Here is a 19864-nt window from a genome sequence, read left to right as displayed (position 1 = left end):
GGAATATAAAATAGCGGTATTAGCAATAAAATATTTATTGCGATATTCATAAATCTTCTTTTAAAAGAAGTAACCCAACATAAAACTTAAAGGATTATATACAGTTAAAATTAAAAAAAAAATATTTTTTATTTTATTTTCTTAATGTACATATGTACGTTTAAGAAAATTTCATATCGCTCAGGTTAATATTTTCGAAGAGGATCCAGTTCAGAGATACCGTCACCACCAAACGTCTTTTTTGAGAGGAGCTCCCGGAGATATGCTTTAGTTCCTTTCTAAATAAATATTTTTACTAATACTAAGTCTTCAAATACAGTTAAAAGATACCATAATATGTGGAAACATTTTTGGATCAATAAATTTAAAAGTTTTCTCTGAAAAAATTCTGTAAAAATCACTTTTTTCGGCCTTTTAACTGTATATGACCCCTTAATTGAACCGAACTTTAGTTCAAAATTTTCTTTTCTAAAATAAGTTTTAGTTAGTAAGCAGTCAGTAGATCAAAGTCAGACACTATCAAGCGTTTCCACGGGTCGACGCAATCGGAACGGACCCGGATTTTTATGCTTTTATGCTAGGAACGTTTTCTGCCACTACAACAAAAACAACAACAAAAATTAAATACAAAAAAATTTCGAATTTACCGATATTTCGACTTCTCTAATTTTCTGTTTGAAGGCACTTATGATACTTGGTGACACACTTTTCTAGAAGTTGGGTCTATGCAAACGGAACGGACTCGGATTTTTATTCGACTCAACAGCATTCTTCAAAAATATTTCAGGCACGTTTTCTGCAGTTTTTCTACAACAACAACAAAAACTAAATACAAAAAAAATTTCGAATTTATCGATATTTCGACTTTTTTTAATTTTCTGCTTTAAGCCACATACACCACTTAGTATCACACATAATCCTAGAACTAGTAGTATTGCCCTGCAAATCTTCCTGAAACTTACATTGGGCAACAATTCCTCCAATGTCTGCTGATATTCCTCCAGCACTTGATGATGTTCCACGTCCAAAATATCCGCCATTACTATATTATATTTTCACTTTTCACAAGTTATCGATTTTTACTGCGATAATAAATTCAAATTTTGCTGACGTCACCACACTGCCACCAATACGTATGCACCAGTTTAATACACCAAAATGGTTGTTAGGCACAAAAAGCACACAATCACCGGCAAATTAACATAAAACGCAACAACAACAAATACACCAACACAAATAGTAGTTGGATAAATTGCCTGTGAGGATTGCTTGACCGACCGCCTGTACTAACTGAAAGGAATTATTGCAAACGCTATTACCGTCGATTATTGGTGGTCACGGGTCGAAAAGTAGAAAATGCTTTTGCGAATTCAACGGCAGACCAAATACTGAAGCAGACTAACTGATTGATTTTAGCAACTAGGGTGTTGAAGTGCATGAAAAGTGTTCGATACGAAAACCGAAGTACGAGTCTTTAAGCGCGCTGCTGCTGATAACTAACACAGAACAAATGTGTTTTTATGAATCGATATGATAAAGTATTCGAGCAGCAGCAGAGTGGGGAACTAAAAGTGCACACACATACATATGCATGAATTTAACAACCGCAGGTGTACACTTGCTTTAATGGCACCAAGAGAAAGAGCGGTGGGTGGGGAGGTGTTAAGTGTGCGGCGGCAGACCAGGTAAAATGGCACCTCACAAAAATTTCAATTTCTTTTTTCTTAATATTTCAATTAATTTATAGTAGTTTTCTGTTCTTGAACGCATACTCAAGTGTTTTAACTTAGTAAGTGTTTACGCGCTGTGTTCGTCATCATGCTTACCTTAAGTGAGTTGTATTTGGTTTATGGAATTTGCATTGCTCACGAGGTAAATATATGAAAATGTGGTGTTTTGGTAAAATTAAAAGCACATTCAGGAATATACACATATGTATATACAGAGATAGTATGTAGGGGAAAATCATAATTTATCAATGTTTTGTGGAGTTCGATACGACTACAGTATATATTTGTATGTATTGCATATGCCGATAAAGAGAAGATTATGCTTACGTCATTACACTACTTTCTGCTAATTTTTAATTAAACAACAAATCTAATTTGTACAATACTTTTGGGGACTATGAAGATAGTAATCGTGCAAACAGGGATCTATATTTGACTTGGCAATACTGGAAGTAAATCAGCCGATAAGGAATTACATATTAATTAATTTACTGAGAATATTTTTTATCAGAGTCTGTACAAAAAATACCGCAAGGAAAATTCATCAGGAGTTGTCTCCGATTCGAAAAGCCACCATCCAGATCGATCATGTTGTGATACACGGAAGACACGTCTCCAGTGTTTTAGACGTGCGTATGCTCCGAGGGCCTAGAATTGACTCGGACCACTATCTTGTTGTAGCAAAGATAGGCACCCGCCTCCGTGTAGCAAAAACCCCACATCAACAAACACAAGTAAGGTTCGACGACGAGAAGCTGCAAACATAACAGAGAGCCGAACAGGGTAATGTACGAAAATTCTACGAAAAGAAACGGCGACTAACAGAAGGTTTCAAAACCGGACCATCCTCTTGTAGAACCCTCAGAGGTGATCTAGTGACTGATGCCCGTAGCACACTAAAATAATGGAGGATAATACTTCTCCAGCCTGATAAATAGTAGTGAAAGCATAACACCTGGAGACGTTGAACCCGATTCCCCAATCGATGACGATGGAGCAGACGTTCCATTACCCGACCATGAAGAAGTTCGAATAGCAATTACCCGTCTGTAGAACAACAAAGCGGCGAGGGCCGATGGATTACCGGCGGCGCTATTCAAACACGGTGGCGAAAAACTGATAAGGAGCATGCATCAGCTTCTTAGTAGAATATGGTCGGACGAAAGCATGTCCAACGATTGGAATTTAAGTGTGCCTTGCCCAATCCACAAAAACTGCGCCAACTACCGTGGGATAAGCCTCCTGAACATCGCATATAAGGTTCTATCAAGCATACTGTGTGAAAGGTTAAAGCCCACCGTCACCAAACTGATTGGACCTTATCAGTGTGGCTTCAGGCCTGAGAAATCCGACGAGATATTCACCATGCACCAAATCTTAAAAGACCTTCACTCCCTAAGCCCTGGCCCTGGCCCTGAAAGGACCTGGCTAAACTTGGAATTTCCAAAAGATATATACAATATGTATATAGTATATAGTCCTCGACGTATATTTCTGAGTGATACAAACTTCGTGGCAAACTTAATATACCATATTCAGGGCATAATAAATTATAAAACTTAATAATATTATAAATTTTACTGTCCCACATTTTCTTGAAAGAAAGTTTTGATACGTTTCACACAATTAATTCTCTTTCTGTCCCTCAGAATTTAAAACTATTTTTTAACGCAAAAACATGAAAAGTTGAGAGGCTTGTACCACTACATGCAGTAACCGCTGTATGCAGCCGTAACGGTATGTTCTAATTTGTATTTATTCTTCATATCACTGAGTGTGTTTAGATTATTTAATGCCTGTTTCGATTGATTTTCCATTGTTTAAGTGCCTGCTTCACTCTTTGGCCACTTTGCTAGTTTCAAGTATGCGATGTAATTGATTTTAAATAAGCATTGTATCATCTTGTTAGAGTTGTTAGTAATTGGGCTAACTATCTTGTTAAATGTTGGGCTAAACTGCTATCTCAGCGACATTTTGGCTGGTAAGCAAACAGTCATCAAAAATGTTTGCTGATAACCAACATAACTATCGGCCTTCGAGGTGTTCACATGAGTGTTTACACCACGATGATTTACCTCGGAATTTCCAAAATTTGGCATGACTCATTCGAAATACATAAACAAATAGATATAAAAGATAAACAATGCAAATTTCTGCGAATGTTTAAGTGAAATTTTATAAATAGAAATTTATACTGAATATTCAATCGATTTTTGAAGTTGTGAAAATACTGATAAATATTTTTATGGGTGACTACATATGCATGTACAGAACATGCATTAAATAATGAGTGGATGTGCTTTTGAATAATACGAGCGAACGTAAAAACTGTAAAAATTAAATTAACTTGAAAAAATTAAAAAAAAACTAAAAACGACTAAAAAAAAAACAAAAAGAAAGAAAGTAAAAAAAAAATTTAAAAAAATTAAAAAAAAAATTAAAAAAAAAAAAAAAATTAAAAAAAAAAAAAAAATTAAAAAAAATTAAAAAAAAAATAAAAAAAAATAATATTTTAAAAAAAAATCAAAAAAAATTTAAAAAATGTAATATATCTTTAAAGAAATAATTTATCGATATATGAAGTTTTTTTTATTTCACTCTTGTAAAGATCCCACTCGCATACAAATCTGGTCCGTTCTGTTAAAAACACCACTTTCATACTAAGTAAAAATAATTAAAATCGTCTATAATAGGGTATTATTAATAAAAGCAATTATCGATAAAATATTAATTTCATTACTTTCAAGCTTTAATTATAAAAAATACTACTTCTTAATAGGTTTTGAGAACAAAGAATACAACACATTAAACACAAAAAAAAAACACAAATCCAAACGTCGATACTCTCACCTCAGCTTTTAAACAAAAGAGAAAACAAAAAGCGGTTGGAAGTATTGACATTAATTGTCAACACTGTGCACAATGACGTTCATGAAAACATTATTTCGAGCTCTTTTAGAGTATAAAACAAAAGTCAACGTTTGGCATGAGTAAATTTTGAAATATTTAAATAGTGACTAAAACTATGAGCGTAATGGCGAAGAAATGTCCGTGGACTAAATATTTGAAGACAATTAACTGACTATTCAAAATCTATTTATAACTCTAAGGTGAATAATGAGCCCAGTAAATAATTTTGGCAGCATTTTTCATATCGATACTGTTAAAGGGTGATCCAAGTAGAGGTACTTTTTTCAATATCCTTTTTTTGGCAGATCAAGCGTGAGTCGTGTCAAGCTGTCATGTTATTTTTGTTCAGAATAGTTTGTCAGCTTAGTTTAAAAATTGTTCAACTTTATTACGAAAATTCAGGTTCGGTAAAGGACGTGTTTCGCGCGCTTCGCTCAACTTATGGTCAACATAATCAGCCTACTGAGCGTACTAATCGCAACACCATCACCCATCTTGGGACCCAGCATTCATTATTGGATAATATTCGACCGAATAGACCACGTCCAGTACGCAGTAAAGAAAATATAGCAGCCGTAGCGGAGACAAGACACGAAGACCGTGGAGCGTCGATTCGGTATCATTAGCAGCAACTCGAACTGACGTATGGAACAACTTGGCGCATTTAGGTGGGGATCATAAATGAAAAGCGTACAAAATACAGCTTCACAAAAGGCATCGCTTTGACCTATAGGTTCTTAAAAGTTCCAAGAAAATTCGACATTTTCGAGCCAAAATTCGTTCAGCGATGAGGCTCATTTCTGGCTCATTGGGTATGTAAGCAAGCAAAATTGCCATATTTGGGCCGGAGAGCAACCTGAAGGAGCTGCTATTTCATCCAGAAAAAAGAACGGTTAGATGTGGTTTATGGGCCGGTGCAATCATCGGTCGATATTTCGTCTAAATGATGCCGTCAATGGAGACCGTTTTCGCGCCATGATAACCGACTATTTGATGCCTGAAATTGAAACTCGTGATCTCGGCGACATTTGATTTGAACAAGACGGCGCCACTTCCCACACATTGCATCAATCAAGCGATATATAGAGAGAACACTTTGGTGGGCAGATAATTTCAAATTTTGGGCCGATCGATTGGCCACCAAGATCGTGTGATATCACATCGTTAGACTTTTTCCTATGTGGATATATAAAGTTTAAAGTCTATGCGGACAATCTCGCCTCGATTCAGGCCTTGGAGCAAAAGATCACGTGATCATCTGAGACGTAGCTGCGACCAGACCAACATTTGAAAGAGGTAATCTTCAAAAAATAAATACCAAAGGATGTTCATTCGAATGATAATAAATATTCCTCATTAAATTTGAAGTTTCAGTGGTTTTTCTTTAAAAAAAAGTAGGGAGCCTCGAAATGGATTAACCTTTAGCAATAAACAGGTATAAAAAGATATTTATTCTGATTTTGTTCGGTCAATTTGGATGGCAGCTAAATCTAATCTATTGTGGTCCGATCCGAACAATTTCTTTGGAGTTTGTTGCGTTGCCTTGGCTACCAATTTATGCCAAATTTCGTGAAGATGCCTCATCAAATAAAAAAGTTTTTCACAGAAAAGCTTGATTTCGATCAGTCAGTTTGTATGAGGGCTATATGCTATAGCGGTCCGATATCGGCGGTTTCGGGAAATGAGTAGCTACTTGGGGAGAAACGGAGGTGGGCAAAATTTCAGGTGGGTATCTCAACAACTGAGTTACAAGTGCGCACTAAGTATACGCTGTTAAGGGTATAAAAAAGTTCAACAACTTTTATCGATTAACGCTAAACAAATATAGCGGATCATTTACCAAATGGCATTTCGCTAGCGCATAAAATTGGCAAATTATTTTACAATGCGTCGGTGAAACAGGTAAAATAAATACGCGTAATTGTTGAACCAGTTTCACCAAGCAGGGAAACGCGCAGCGCACATTTTCTCGCATTGCACTCGAAGCCACTCGATGTCGGCGTTTTCGCGCGCTGATGTAATCCGCCACCGCCAACGCAGCGGGCAACAGTTAAATTTTCCTTTCTTGTGCTGTCGTTGGTGAGGTGTCTTCGCGATGCGCGCATTTTGCTGCTTCAAAAGTGACATAATTGCGACGCAACAACGACAATTACGGTCGGGACGGCATGCTGTTTGTCAACGCCAATGCCAGCAACATCATTATCGGCGTCAGGCCAACTCAAAAGTGACAAAGTGCATCTACGGCAGTGGCAGCAACGACAAGTGAGGTGGTTGGCAAGTGACGCTGACGAATGCAATATTTTCACTCGCAACAAAAACGCACATACCCATACACATATACTACATAAGTATGTATGTATATATTTACTTATATATGTATGAAAATGTACGCAAATCGTTTTTTACCTGTCTGGACCAGCTGAGGTTGAGGCTGCGTTGCTTCCACCAACCGGTTGCGTGGTTAACTGACCGTTCGCTTTGTTATTGCTGGTTTGTCGACAGCAAACAGTTGGTCTTAAATCGAAAGTGGTCAATTAATGTAGCATTTTTCCTGCTACCAGTTGTTGTTGTGCTGTTACTTTGATCTATTTGTCAGCGTCAGTCATAATGTACGATCGTTTCTTCTGCAAATAATTGCCGATGCTCCATGGTCTACACTGGTTTCCGCTTTGCCTCGGTTCGCTTGTGGCGCCGCGTTTCAAAGCAATTTCACTTGCAAATTGTCTGCTCAATATGGTATCTTGTACATTATTACTAATTGTTTTCTTTTTGAAAAAAATTAAATGGGGAAAAAATGTGTTTTAAACGCAACACAATTTTCTGCGAACATTTCTGGTCTTCGAGCAGGTGCACATGTGTTTGGAGAAAGTGATTTGGCGAAATTTTAAGAAAAAAAATATATAAAATAAAAATAAGCTGGATAGCAAAAATTAGAAGATTGCAAAATTTGCACAACAGCTGTGAAAAACAGCTGGGTGGCACATACATACATATGTTTCTGTATGAAGTTTCATCGAAAGATCATACTAAATCTAGCTAATTCTTACAATTAATCATATATAGTGTTACCAAACAGACTTTTTAAAGACGAAAATCAGTTATAAAATTTTAAGAAAAATCTGGTAACGCATGTTTTATTTGTGACTTGAACACTTTATTGTGGGCGTAAGGAGAAAGAAGTCGAATTGCTCTCGTTCATACTTTACAAAAAACTTCGTATATTCAAATTTCGATACAAAAAGTCGGATATTAAATCAATCTTATGAATCACCATTTTGAAGATAGTCTCGATGGACGACGGAGCCGCTGGGAACTCATGCCATCGGATACAAAATCAAATATGAAGCTCCAGTTCAAGATTCAAGTGTTTAAGTAGTCGGATTAGTATCTGAGTACCAGCTTCGCCCGAATTGAAGACAATTTGTTAACTTTCAGAATTGCTTAGCTTTTCAAATGCCCAACTATTTAAACCAAATTATGTAATTAAATCGTTCGTTTGACAGGAGTACCCGAAAAAGTCGTGCTCTAAACAGTTTTGCATTTTTTGACAGCTCCACAGAATTTTTAATCAGAAAAGTGCTGAAACAAAGCTTTGAATTCCCTAACATTCCCACTTTAAATCCTGAGCTTCAAACCCTAAATGTTTTGTCAAAATTAAAATGAGTTTTTTCTTATACCATAAATTGTAACGGTATCAAAATTGTTGACAGTTCATTGACGCTTGACGCGCTGGTTTAGGGATAACGGCTACGTGGTCATTAACCACACAACATTGCTTAACAATTTGTATTTGACTAACCGATTCCTACATATGCATGTACATATGTACATATGTGTTTATATGAGCATGTGAGCACGTATTGTACAATAATAATAAAAAAATTTATGATGTCGACTGCAATTGAATTATGTCATAAAAAATGAGAACGTTATCATGCATCGATATGCTTTTACGAAAAGAGTTTTAATCATTTGCCTTATCATTTAACGATTTTATATACTCGTATACATATAGACACACCCTAATGTCACTGTATCTTCTCAGTTTATGGTTCATATAATGTTTATACGATAAGTTTATTAATTAATTTTTACTTTTATATATTTATTTACGTAAAATAATTCAATGCTTTTTTGCAACTGTCAAAAAGAAAAAAACTTTTTAAGAACAATAGATCAATTGCTAGCCATTAGTCCAATTTTTCAATGTGAAAGTTGTCAATCGACATCGATAATGTCATTTGGCTAACGTTTTATTGTTATCGACGGTCATCTTTCAGTCAAATAATTCTTGTTTAAGGGGTTATATCCGCTTTCAAGTCAGAAAACTAGTTTTGTTTTGTGAATTTTTTTGAAGAGGAATTTTATTAAAGAAATAAATATAATTAATGTACATTCACAGAATTTAATGTGTGTGCTTCAATACTCGGCGAATGGTTTTGAAAACTATTGGATTTTCTTGATCTCGTAGCAGATCTCCCGAAAAGATGTATGGCATGGGGAAGATTTTTCTGCTTATCATTTTTTTTATGAAAATTTTAGTTTTTGACAAAATTTTGGCTTCCAAAACACAAAAAAAACACAAATTTCTTTGAAAAAAATCGATCATTAGCTGACAAATATGTACATATCTATGTATATCTAAGAAGAGTGTCTAAAAATTTCTTTGATTGATCGATCCAGCTGATTTGGAGAAATTTCCACAACAACTTTGAGAGACTAATTTTGCGAGCTACAGATACAGGGGGAAAAAGCTCTGCTCATGGGAAGCTGTTTGCATATTCCTTCGATTTGCTATTTCCTCTTCACAATATAATTAAGTTTACTTAGAGAGAATAAAAAAAACGTAAAAACATTATGCGTTATTCGGGTGAGCAAAATTCGCTGGCGTTAGAAAGATAACTCTGAACAGTATAGTTTAGGAACTACAGCAAAGGTCTTGACTTTTCAATCCAAATTAGTTAGGAGTAGAAAGTCTTTGCTGTGATCGACGTCGGAGACTCTAGGAACTTGTGCTATAGAATACAAAATAAAATATGATTCAAGTGTTTAAGTACTCGTAGTAGTATCTCAGTACCAGCTTCGACCGATTTGAAAACAATTTCGAGAAAAAGGGTACATCCACTTGTGAATTTTCAAAAATCGATTTTTTTCGCAAATATTTTTTCAATAAGTTATGAGTACAAGGTAACCAATGTAAAGATACCGCTAAAAAAGAAATAAAAAAAATATATATTAACATAATTTTTTATTACAAGAGGCCTCAAATACATAAAGAAATTTTAAATTGTTTACCTTCAAGATATGAAGGAATAATCAATGGTCAACTGTCAAATGAGTTATGACTATTACGTTTATTTTCAACAAAGAAACCAACATTTTTTTTATTTAGTTAAGAATATTAAATAACTTAACAAAAAAAATACAAACTAACACACAATCAACATACTACTACACCTGAATAAATCAGAACTTCAACCTACTACCAACGCATAGAAAGCCAAGCAACTTGCGTGGGTGGCTGGCTGGCTGGAACCACACTCGTAAGTACTTGAATATGGAATCTTCAGAAACAAGATAAGTAAGCCAAAAGAAATTCAATTTTTTTATAGAGAAAATATAAATAAAGAAATCTGCGCGAAAATAAGCGTGTTGAGAGAAAAAAACGCGCAAAGATCGGCCATCCCACGCATAGCCACGCATTCTAAATTCCAGCGAGAGGAGTGAGCATGATAAATGAATTTTTCACTACGCATATGTAGTGGCTTAATTTTTTAGCATTAACTGTGCACATAAAAATCACCACCACGCCCTTTCTTGTCAGCTTCACAAGCTGACAGTTTCTTTTCGTGATCTTTGTTTTTTCGTTTGCATGGTAACCCTTTTTGTGTTATTTATCGCAGAAATGCGTGAATGCATGCTTTAATGCAGTTATGCAGATTTTTGCGTGCATTTTTATTTATATATTTTTTTGTTTTTGTTCTTAGAAGCGGCAGAAAGTGAGCTCGAGTTTGCCAGCAGCCGCAGCGACTGATTCATTGTGTTCCGGCAAGGCGCAAGTCTGACTTATCACAACTGGCACCACTTACTTACATACAAACATACATACTATATGCAATATAAATAGTGGCGAGGTATATGAGTCATTGTGATTTTGCATAAGCGTGCAAAGTTATATATCAACAAATGGAAATTTGTTTGCTTAGCTGCCATAGTACATTTCTATACAAATACATATGTCTGTATGTATGTGAATTTTTCAGCCTGTGTTTATTATTATATACAAGTATATGAATTAGACCTTTATACAAGTCTAATGTTTACTAGCAGACATGTGCGACAACGCAGTTAGTCTAGAAAAAATTAATTAGAATTTATGTGTCGCTAATGGAGAAGAAGATGTTTTCCGTCATCGTACAGTGTTGCCGGACTAATGAAAATTAAACTTTTTATTTGTAAATATTTTACTTAATTTCTCAAATTTGAGTGTGTTTTCAAAATTATAATTATAAAAAATTTTACTGTAATTAGTTTTTTCGTGAGTTCCAACCCCGTCCGAGTTTATAATTTTAAACTATAATTAAGTTTTAATGCTAATTATTTTTAATAAATTTTTCGGGTTAAAAGGTTTTTCTTGTTGTATTTTTTTGGTATTTTTGATATTGTTTTTAGGTTTGAATATAAAACAGATTTTCTAGTAGAAAATTCTAAAATTTCCTTTCAATTATAGTTAGGTTAGATAAGCATGGTGACTATTCTCAACTTTGGGAATCGAACTTAAACAATTTCAAACATTATTTATTCCATAACTCCATACGAAAGTAACCATTATACTTACATATCGTCACCTAAAATGCAAAACAATGTATCATCAAAAAAAAAATCAAAAATCGTTGTCCGATATAATAACCAACATATAACCACTTCATAACCAAAACTCAATTTTTTTTCAATATGTGTGTATAATAACCAATATATAACCACTTCATAACCAAAACTCAAATTTTGTCAATATGAGTTGTTTCCATTATAACGTTTTCCTTTGCCTGTAAACTTATGAAAAGTGATGTTACATTATTTTGCATTTTAGGTAACCATATGTATGTATGTATATCAAATAAACGTCGTGATCTCATCACAAATCTACTACGATGACTAATATCAAAACCAGTTAATTCAACCTGATAATCAATCATGTTTACGTACATAAATATCGCAAAAGCTGTAGAGTTGGGGGGGTATTCAAGTCTGAAAAATAAGATTTTTCAAAATTATTTTCGGAGATCGCTCGAGACTGAAACTTTCAACGCGTTTTTCTCGAAACTGTCTTTTTGAAAACGGTACCCATGTTTTCTCATCCATAACCCCAAGGCTCAGACACTATTTCGTGAATAAATATTTTCCAACTTTACCGTACAATCAGACATTATTCTAGATTAAAAAAATTTTCATTTTGGTTTCAGATTGCTCGAACAGTTGTTATAGACCTCGGCTGGGTTGGGCTTTAGGGAATTTTGGTTTTTTCCGTTTCGCCTCATTTTTGTAATGCTATTGTCTGTATTGTTGGCTTATTTCGACATTATATTCTCAAACCACGTCTCTTCACCTGTGGTGATGTATTTGATGAATGTCCTCTGCTACGTTGTCAGGCTTTTGTGTCGTCTAGTCGAGAAAGAGAAATAGTAGGAAATGATTTACTGAGAATTCTGGGCCTACAAAGACTTACCCCAGATTAAAAGAAGCCTTACTGAAGCCATTGGACCAGAAAATCTAGCAATAAGCTTACGTGAAGTGTCCAACTATACAAGAGTAGACTGACGGACAAGGAAACTCTCATTTGCTTCTACTGTCAATAATGAACCCTACTTTTTGAGCTCCTTCTAAAGTCAGTTCTTAACCTTCCGCTTTCAATTTGGTAATAATATGACTGTTTTAAGGCTTTTCAAATCGTTTGTTATACCAGATCTTAAGTTTCACCCACTGTGCAGTAGCAATTCCGCATAGTCAGACGACGGAGCTATTCATAAACAGAGAAAACTTGTGTTTTATATAATTTATGTGCACTTTGCTCCTACTAAACATTTACTACCGTTCCGCATTTGTGTATGTATGTATTAGTGTATATAGGCATATTCTTGCCGATATGGTACTCACTGCTAATCACAGCAAATGTGCAAAAGAAATATTACGCTGACACTCACTAATTGCAAGTGATAAATGTCGCGCAGGCGCAAGAAAAAAAATCGCGCTTTCATGCTGCGTCATACATTGTTATCAGGGAATTGAGAAAAAGCACAAAAAATAAGGAAAACATAAAATATATTATAATACAGATAAAAGAAAGCAATATATAAACATACTTATGTAGGTATGTATGTAAACCCCTGAGCGTTCACAAGATAAACTCATGAACCTTTATCGTCATTTATTTTTAAACTTGTTGTATGTAAAATTCCTGGGTTTGCGAAAAGTGTGGCTGATAATAACTTTTATTTCATTTATTATAATTTTTTATTACACATTTTTTTGGTTTTTAAATTAATTTGATATAATATTAATTTTTAATTAATTTAATAGATTTATTTGATATTATTTATTTTAATAATATTTTAATATTATTTATTATAATTTTTTTGTATTATTTTATTATAATTTTTTTTGTTAATTAATTTTTTGTAGATATTTTCTGCTTTTTTATTGCATTTTATTTATATAGTTTTATTTTTTTAATTTTTTATATATTCTTTTATTTCAGTTTTATCGTTTTGCTTTCAATTTAGTTTTTTATATTACTTTATCCTTTTTTATTCAAATTAATTAATTAATTTTTTTTAATGACTTTTTTATTTATTAAATACTATTTACTATTATTGCATATTATTTACAATATTTTTATTATTTTAATTAAATGTAATTTTTTTATTTCAGTTTTTTTTGTTGGCCTTCTTATTTAAATTAATTCATTATTTGATTTTAGTTTATTGTTTTTTATTTGCTTATAGCCTTTTTATTTAATATATATTTTTTATAATATTATATGTGTACACATTTATACTTTTTAATATTTATTTAATTTTTATATTTATTTCAGTTTTATCGTTTGTTTTCAATTTATTTTTATAACTACTTTAAGCCTTTTTATAAAAATAAATTTATTTTGCGATTTTAATTTATTTGTTTATTTTATTTGAATTTTTTTATTACTATTTTAAATTGAAATAATAAGAAACTTATGCTTTTTAATGCATTTTATATAATTTTTTAATAGTAATTTAATGTTTTTTAAATTTCATTTTTGTTTTTACCTACTTTTTTGATTTTAATTTTTTCATTTTATTTAATTTTGTTTTCCATTATTTTTCAATTTATTTTAATTTTTTTATAGTAATACTTTAAAGTCTTACCATTAAATAATAATAATTTAAATAATATGAAACATATGATTTTTTTATATATTATATACAAACATACATATATATGTACATACATATAGTATATATTATTTTTTTATATTTTATTTCTTTAAGTTTTTTCATTTTCCTAATTTCAATTTATGTTTTTGCATTACTTTAGGCCTTTTTAATTAAATTAATACATTATTTAATTTGATTTTAATTTTTTTCTTTTATAATAAATTTTTGTTTAATTTTTCTGTAACTTCATGCTTTTTCGCAACGTTGCTGCATGACTTGCGCGCACGTCGCAATGACTTACCAACTTCATTACTGCCGCCTTTGTCTTCGTCTTTGTCGTTTTTGCTTGGCTTGCAATGCAATCACCTCGGTTTTACCTTAGCACTGTTGTTGGTAACCAGCGTCGTGTCTCGGTTTACCTTGATTTATTAACCCAACGTTTTTGTTTAGGTTTCGCTGATTTGTGCAATCAGTGACAGAAATAAGAAAGAAAGCAAGAAAGAACGGCGCTGCTCCAGTCGGGGCTTGCCAACAGGCGTGACATCACTTTCCCCATATACACATGTACATATGCTCCAGCTACTCATACATTCCACTTCTAACTGCTTTGGCGCTGCGTTAACTATATGCATGCTAACTTCTTTCGTTAAGAATTTGCCGCTATTCTGTTTTGTGTGTAAGCTTTTGTCTTGAGTCCGACTCGGTCGGTCTTTGCCGCGCTGCCAACGAGTTTCGCATTTTTCTTTGCCCATATTTGCTGTCGTATCACCTCGCGTGTACGTTCGGGTGTGTGCGCGCAAGAAAAACACTAATTTGTTTACAATACGTTGAAGATATTTGCCACCTCGGTGCTTTTTTAATTTATATTTTTTTGTGTTTTTGATTTTGTTTTTGCTTTGTGTGCCTTTCGAGTTTATTGTTAATGATTCAGCCCACTTTACATGTCGAACGAATTCCGAATTACGACTGGAATTCTTTGGTTAATGCGTTCGTAAATGTGAACGGCTTAAGAGCCTTTGCTATAACATTAATGAGTGAGTGCTGGAAAGCGCTTTGGCACAAGAAGACAAAAATCAGGTCAAACCGTTTTCGATTGTCGCCAAGTCATGCAATTTGTTTTTGTTTGGTTTTGATTTCGGCGGAAGGTGAATTCGCTGACAAAAGTAATTTACTTTAATTTAAAAAAGTGGTGTATAAATACATAACCTCAAATTTAGCTGCTCGTTTTGAGAGTTTATTTTTAAAATAATTATTTTCTATAAAGTTCATATTGAGAATATTTGTAGTCTTCGCTTTCTTGTTATATAAAGCCAAGCTTTAGGATTCTTGAAAAATAAAACTTTAAGCTTCTCAACGATTATTGACGATTTCGGTTTAACTTTCACTTAAGACTTCGTTTCGGTAAAAGAATCAAAAATCGTTTTTAATAACAAGAAAAAGTTTGAACCGCGTGAACCGTTAGCGGATTTCGTAACTGTTGGCAAAACATGGACCAACTGGTAGAGACAAGAAATCAAGGAACAATCGAAACTGTGGACTTCATCGGGTAAACATGCTCTTTGGAAAGCGGAGACTGCCATTTGGGACTCACAAAGTGTGATCTACATTGGCTTCCCTGAAAAGGGGCAAAAGTTCACAAGACCCTATCTATTTAAGGCACAATTTGACGCCAATTTTAAAAAGTTATATTATTATTAGTCAACTTACTCAAAAAGGCACTCGACCGAGAAAAATTTAAGTAGTAGCCGCTACTTTGCAGACCTCCATGCTAGGTCAAGTGTACCGAGCTAAAAGGTTCTTGAAAACTATACTAGGAAAGTACTGACAAATTATCGGTTTTTTACTATTTATCGGAACGTCTTTGCATTTTTTGTATATGTGAAGAATCTTATAACTTCGGTGGAACCGCACCGTTTTAACTCGTTATCTCTCATACCTTTATCGCTTCCTCGCATATTCATTAACTGAACGAATGAGTACAGACTTAACCTTAATATTGCAGTCGATGACGTTAAAATTTCGACTATCAATAGCCCCAAGACTTTAGGTGTAACATTCGACAGCCTGTGCTCCTCACATGACTACGTAAGGTATCCCACACAATGCTTAATACCAAATTACAGCCGGAATCCTCAAATCGCTAGCAGGCAGCACATGGAGAAAAGAGAAAGAAACTTTGTTGGCAACATACAAGGTCCTTGACTACAGTCCTTAATTACGCCGCACCAATACTATGATCGCCTGGAGGCAGTGAAACGTAGACGTGGAAGCTGCAGACATGTCAAAACACTGCACTCCGGACTACAAAGGGATGCCTCTTGATGTCACCCATTGAACAACTGCACAGTAAGGTCCGCCTGCTCCCGTTAAGGAACATTATGAACTCCTCTCCAAGCAGTTTCTGGTAGGGTGCTTTCATAAAAATCATCCCTGCAGTCACGTGCTTGCATCGGAATCGTCTCCTAGGAGCAGCAAGAGGTCGTTTCTCAACGCCGACTAGACTTCGGACGCAACAAACTTTAGGCATACACTGAACGCCATTCACAGTAGAGCCATAAACGCCTTCACCGACTCCCTCTCAGTGCATGGCGTACTCGGAGTCAAACCACCACCCATTGAAGACGAATGGTTCGGGTTGCCGCGAGAATTGCGAGTGCCCCTTGCGCAGGTTCGTTCTGGGTACTGTAGCAGGTTAAACTCCTACTTCTCCAGAATCGACCCTGACATATTATACATATGTATGTCCAGCGTGTAACGAGCTCCCGCATGACATTAACTACCTCTTTGCATGCTCAGCTAACTCTACACATTTGACACACTCTACCTATGGTCCAACCCCTTCGAAACAGCACGTTTCCTGGGCCTACCGTTGGATGACCTCGTTGACAACTTATCTTAACCTTACCATCCTAGCGGCTATCTAGACCGTTACAATAACAACTGGCAACGGCGGGTACAATACAATAGGAGCTCCAAAGCCGTTGATGTGTAAAGCACACAAAACCACAGCGTTGTAGTGCTGCATAATTGAAAGATTTGAAACCAAAACTCATTTCTGATAAGATAAAGCAAAATTTAATTACAAACACAACAACAAAAAAGAATCATAAATTTTTATTGAAATTATGGCAATCGAAATTACTGGGGCAAATTGAAACACATGCATGAATAAGCAAACGTAATTAAATACGATTCTGAATACGTTAGAAGTTGCGTGAAACAATTAACCTTGAAACACGGCAGGTTACTCAATGGCTTACAACACCGAGCGAGAACTTCTAACGTAATTCGAGCGATATGTGCCGAATACAATACCAGGAATATGTAAAAAGCTCATAAAACTAGGGCAAATTGACAGAAAAAAGTGAATTCGAAATAAACTTGAATGTTTACAAACAACTTCGAAATGAAACCGAAAGTCGAAATGACAAATGACAAATGGGAAAATGGAGCAAATTTTAAAATGCGACGCCGCAAGTGAATATCACATAAGTCAGCTACAAAGCTGTTGAGTAAGGCACGTACACACACACACATACATACATGCAAACAACAAAGTAGTCTGAAATACTAGGTAGGTAGGTGGGAAGCAGGCGTGCTTTGGCAGCCAACTAGTTTGCATTGCGACGTTTGCAATTCCCAGCGCACACATACACGCACACAAACTAACAAACATTAAATCTACTGGCAAGCGAATTAAAACGCCACTCCTCGCTGAACTTGCGCGCACGCAGTTGACAGGCGCATCACGTTCCCAGCGCGCAGGCGTAACGACACAGCAGTGCGGTCACAAACAATTTGCATTTGACGCGCGGCGGGTGATTACACAAGTTCAGCGGAGACAACAGAGACAACAAAAACAAACATACAACTTTATGTTAGTGCCAATTCCAGTGACACAAAAATCCAATTGACAGTAGGTAACAAATTCTTCAACTGAATGTGGCAGTAAGCAACAAAAACAAAAAAACAAGTAAATAACAACTGGGATGAAATGTTAACAAGCGCTGGTCACACCATCGCGCAAACACACACACACACACACATACATGCATATGTACATATTTACACGTGTTGCGAAGGTCCCCGAGCAAAGGGCTCCCACAAGTTGAACTAGGCGTGAATAAAGCGTTTGCCGTTTTTATTCACTCACTTGTTTTTGTTTTTGTACTCATTATCACCTCTTCGTGCGACCGTTTGCGGGCCAATAATGTGGCATATTGTGTTGCGTTGCGTTGCGTTGCGTTGTTCGGTAATTGCGCTGAAAGCCAAATGGTCGCGCTTGAATGAGGCAGCAACCGAAAGCTAGAGAACTGCACTGTTAGGCATACAAATGTACGTAAACACATCCGTACACATGTACATATGTATGTGTGTGGTGGCAAAGCACGTTAAGAATCCAGCACGCGACAAGCGAAACGCGACTGCGCGCATAGCGGCAGCGGAAAAAGTGTGAAAAGAGCACTAAACGAAAATGTTTTGTATTTTGTGTTTACAGCGTTGAGCAATTTGCTAAACAACGACTAGTACACAATGGGGTCAAACATGACGACATGGGCACAATGGCAGCCAGGGAGTATGACACAGCGACAATGCAAAATTATGTTGGCGTGACAGGAAAAAGCGAGTGACATAAATTAGTTGAAGAAGGAAGTAAATAGTTTTGCATTTGCATATCCTTCGCAAGGCAATTTTTGCACGCTAAGAAAAAATAATCTGCAATATGTTTTGCTTAAGTCTTTCAACATGTCATTTGTGTCAATCACGGAAACTTTCAAATGCTAAACTTTCGTAATCAGTTGGGCCTACAAATCGTTGGAGATCAAAAAGATGAAAAAACATACATTTATCAAATACGGGTGATCTAAGTAGAGGTACTTTTTTAATAGCTTTTTTTCGGCAGATCACGCGTGAGTCGTGTCAAGCTTGCATGTTGTTTTTGTTCAGTATTGTTTGGCATTCCATCATGGAAAGACTTACTTACGTCTGCACAACGTTTACAAATTGGTTAACTTTATTACGAAAATTCACTTTCCGTAAAAAATGTGTTTCATGCGCTTCGCTCAACTTATGGTCAACATAATCGGCCTGCCGAGCGTACTCATGTCTCATCTTGAGACCCAGCATTTATTATTGGAAAATATTTGACCAAATAAACCACGTCCAGAACGCAGTGAAGAAAATATAGCAATCGTGGCTGAGAGTATACACGGAGAGGGTGGAGAGTCGATTCGGCGCCGTTCGCAGCAACTCGAACGAACGTATGGAACGACTTGGCGCATTTTACGTCGAGAACTTAATTTGAAATCGTATAAAATACAGCTTGTGTAAGAACTGAAGTTGCTCGACTTTCCTAAGCGACATCCCTTCCCATTCCCTCTATATAGGCTCTTGAAAACTTCCAAGAAGATACGACGTTTTCGAGCCAAATTTTATTCAGCGATGAGGGTCATTCTCAGTTTTTAATCTTTCGATTGAAACTTTTTTATTGAATCATAAAGCAGATATGATAGGGTTATTTTTGGACTAACTCATCGGGCAAATGGCCTCCGCGGATTTCCATACGCATGCGCACTCGGTTATCGAAATTTTCTAGAGGATGGAGTCATGTGTAGAAATTCACGTAAGTGAGGAAAGTTCTTTGATTGCCATTCAGTTGGGAGTGGGCAGAAACGATTCTTTTAAATATGGCTCAAGTAGCTTACGACTTTCGGTCCTAGACCAAGTATCCTCTGGGTAGGCAAAGAACATCCGTTTAAAGGCGAAACACCGCCTCCAGAGGGTTGTGCGCTGGGTTTGGGACCCGAAATG

At 35.4% G+C, this 19864-nt stretch overlaps 1 protein-coding gene across 2 annotated transcripts in view; it reads right to left on the bottom strand.

Moving 5' to 3' along the window:
- The window catches only part of LOC120774373 (plastin-3), a 35404-nt gene that overhangs the window by 7059 nt on the left and 8481 nt on the right, over positions 1-19864 (bottom strand). The window contains exon 1 of one of the 2 annotated variants that reach the window (XM_040103968.1): positions 963-1376. The exons of the other annotated variant lie outside the window; for it this stretch is intronic. Within the exon in view, the coding sequence (XP_039959902.1) occupies positions 963-1040 (78 nt within the window). The 5' untranslated portion in view covers positions 1041-1376. Of the gene's footprint in view, positions 1-962; positions 1377-19864 lie in introns of those variants that run through there. 2 annotated transcript variants of the gene reach the window in all.

The sequence above is a fragment of the Bactrocera tryoni genome, chromosome 4 (assembly GCF_016617805.1).
Source record: "Bactrocera tryoni isolate S06 chromosome 4, CSIRO_BtryS06_freeze2, whole genome shotgun sequence".
In the NCBI taxonomy this organism is placed as follows: Eukaryota; Metazoa; Arthropoda; class Insecta; order Diptera; family Tephritidae; genus Bactrocera; species Bactrocera tryoni.
The sequence above is the reverse complement of the archived record's forward strand: the minus strand, read 5'-3'. Positions and strand labels throughout refer to the sequence as shown.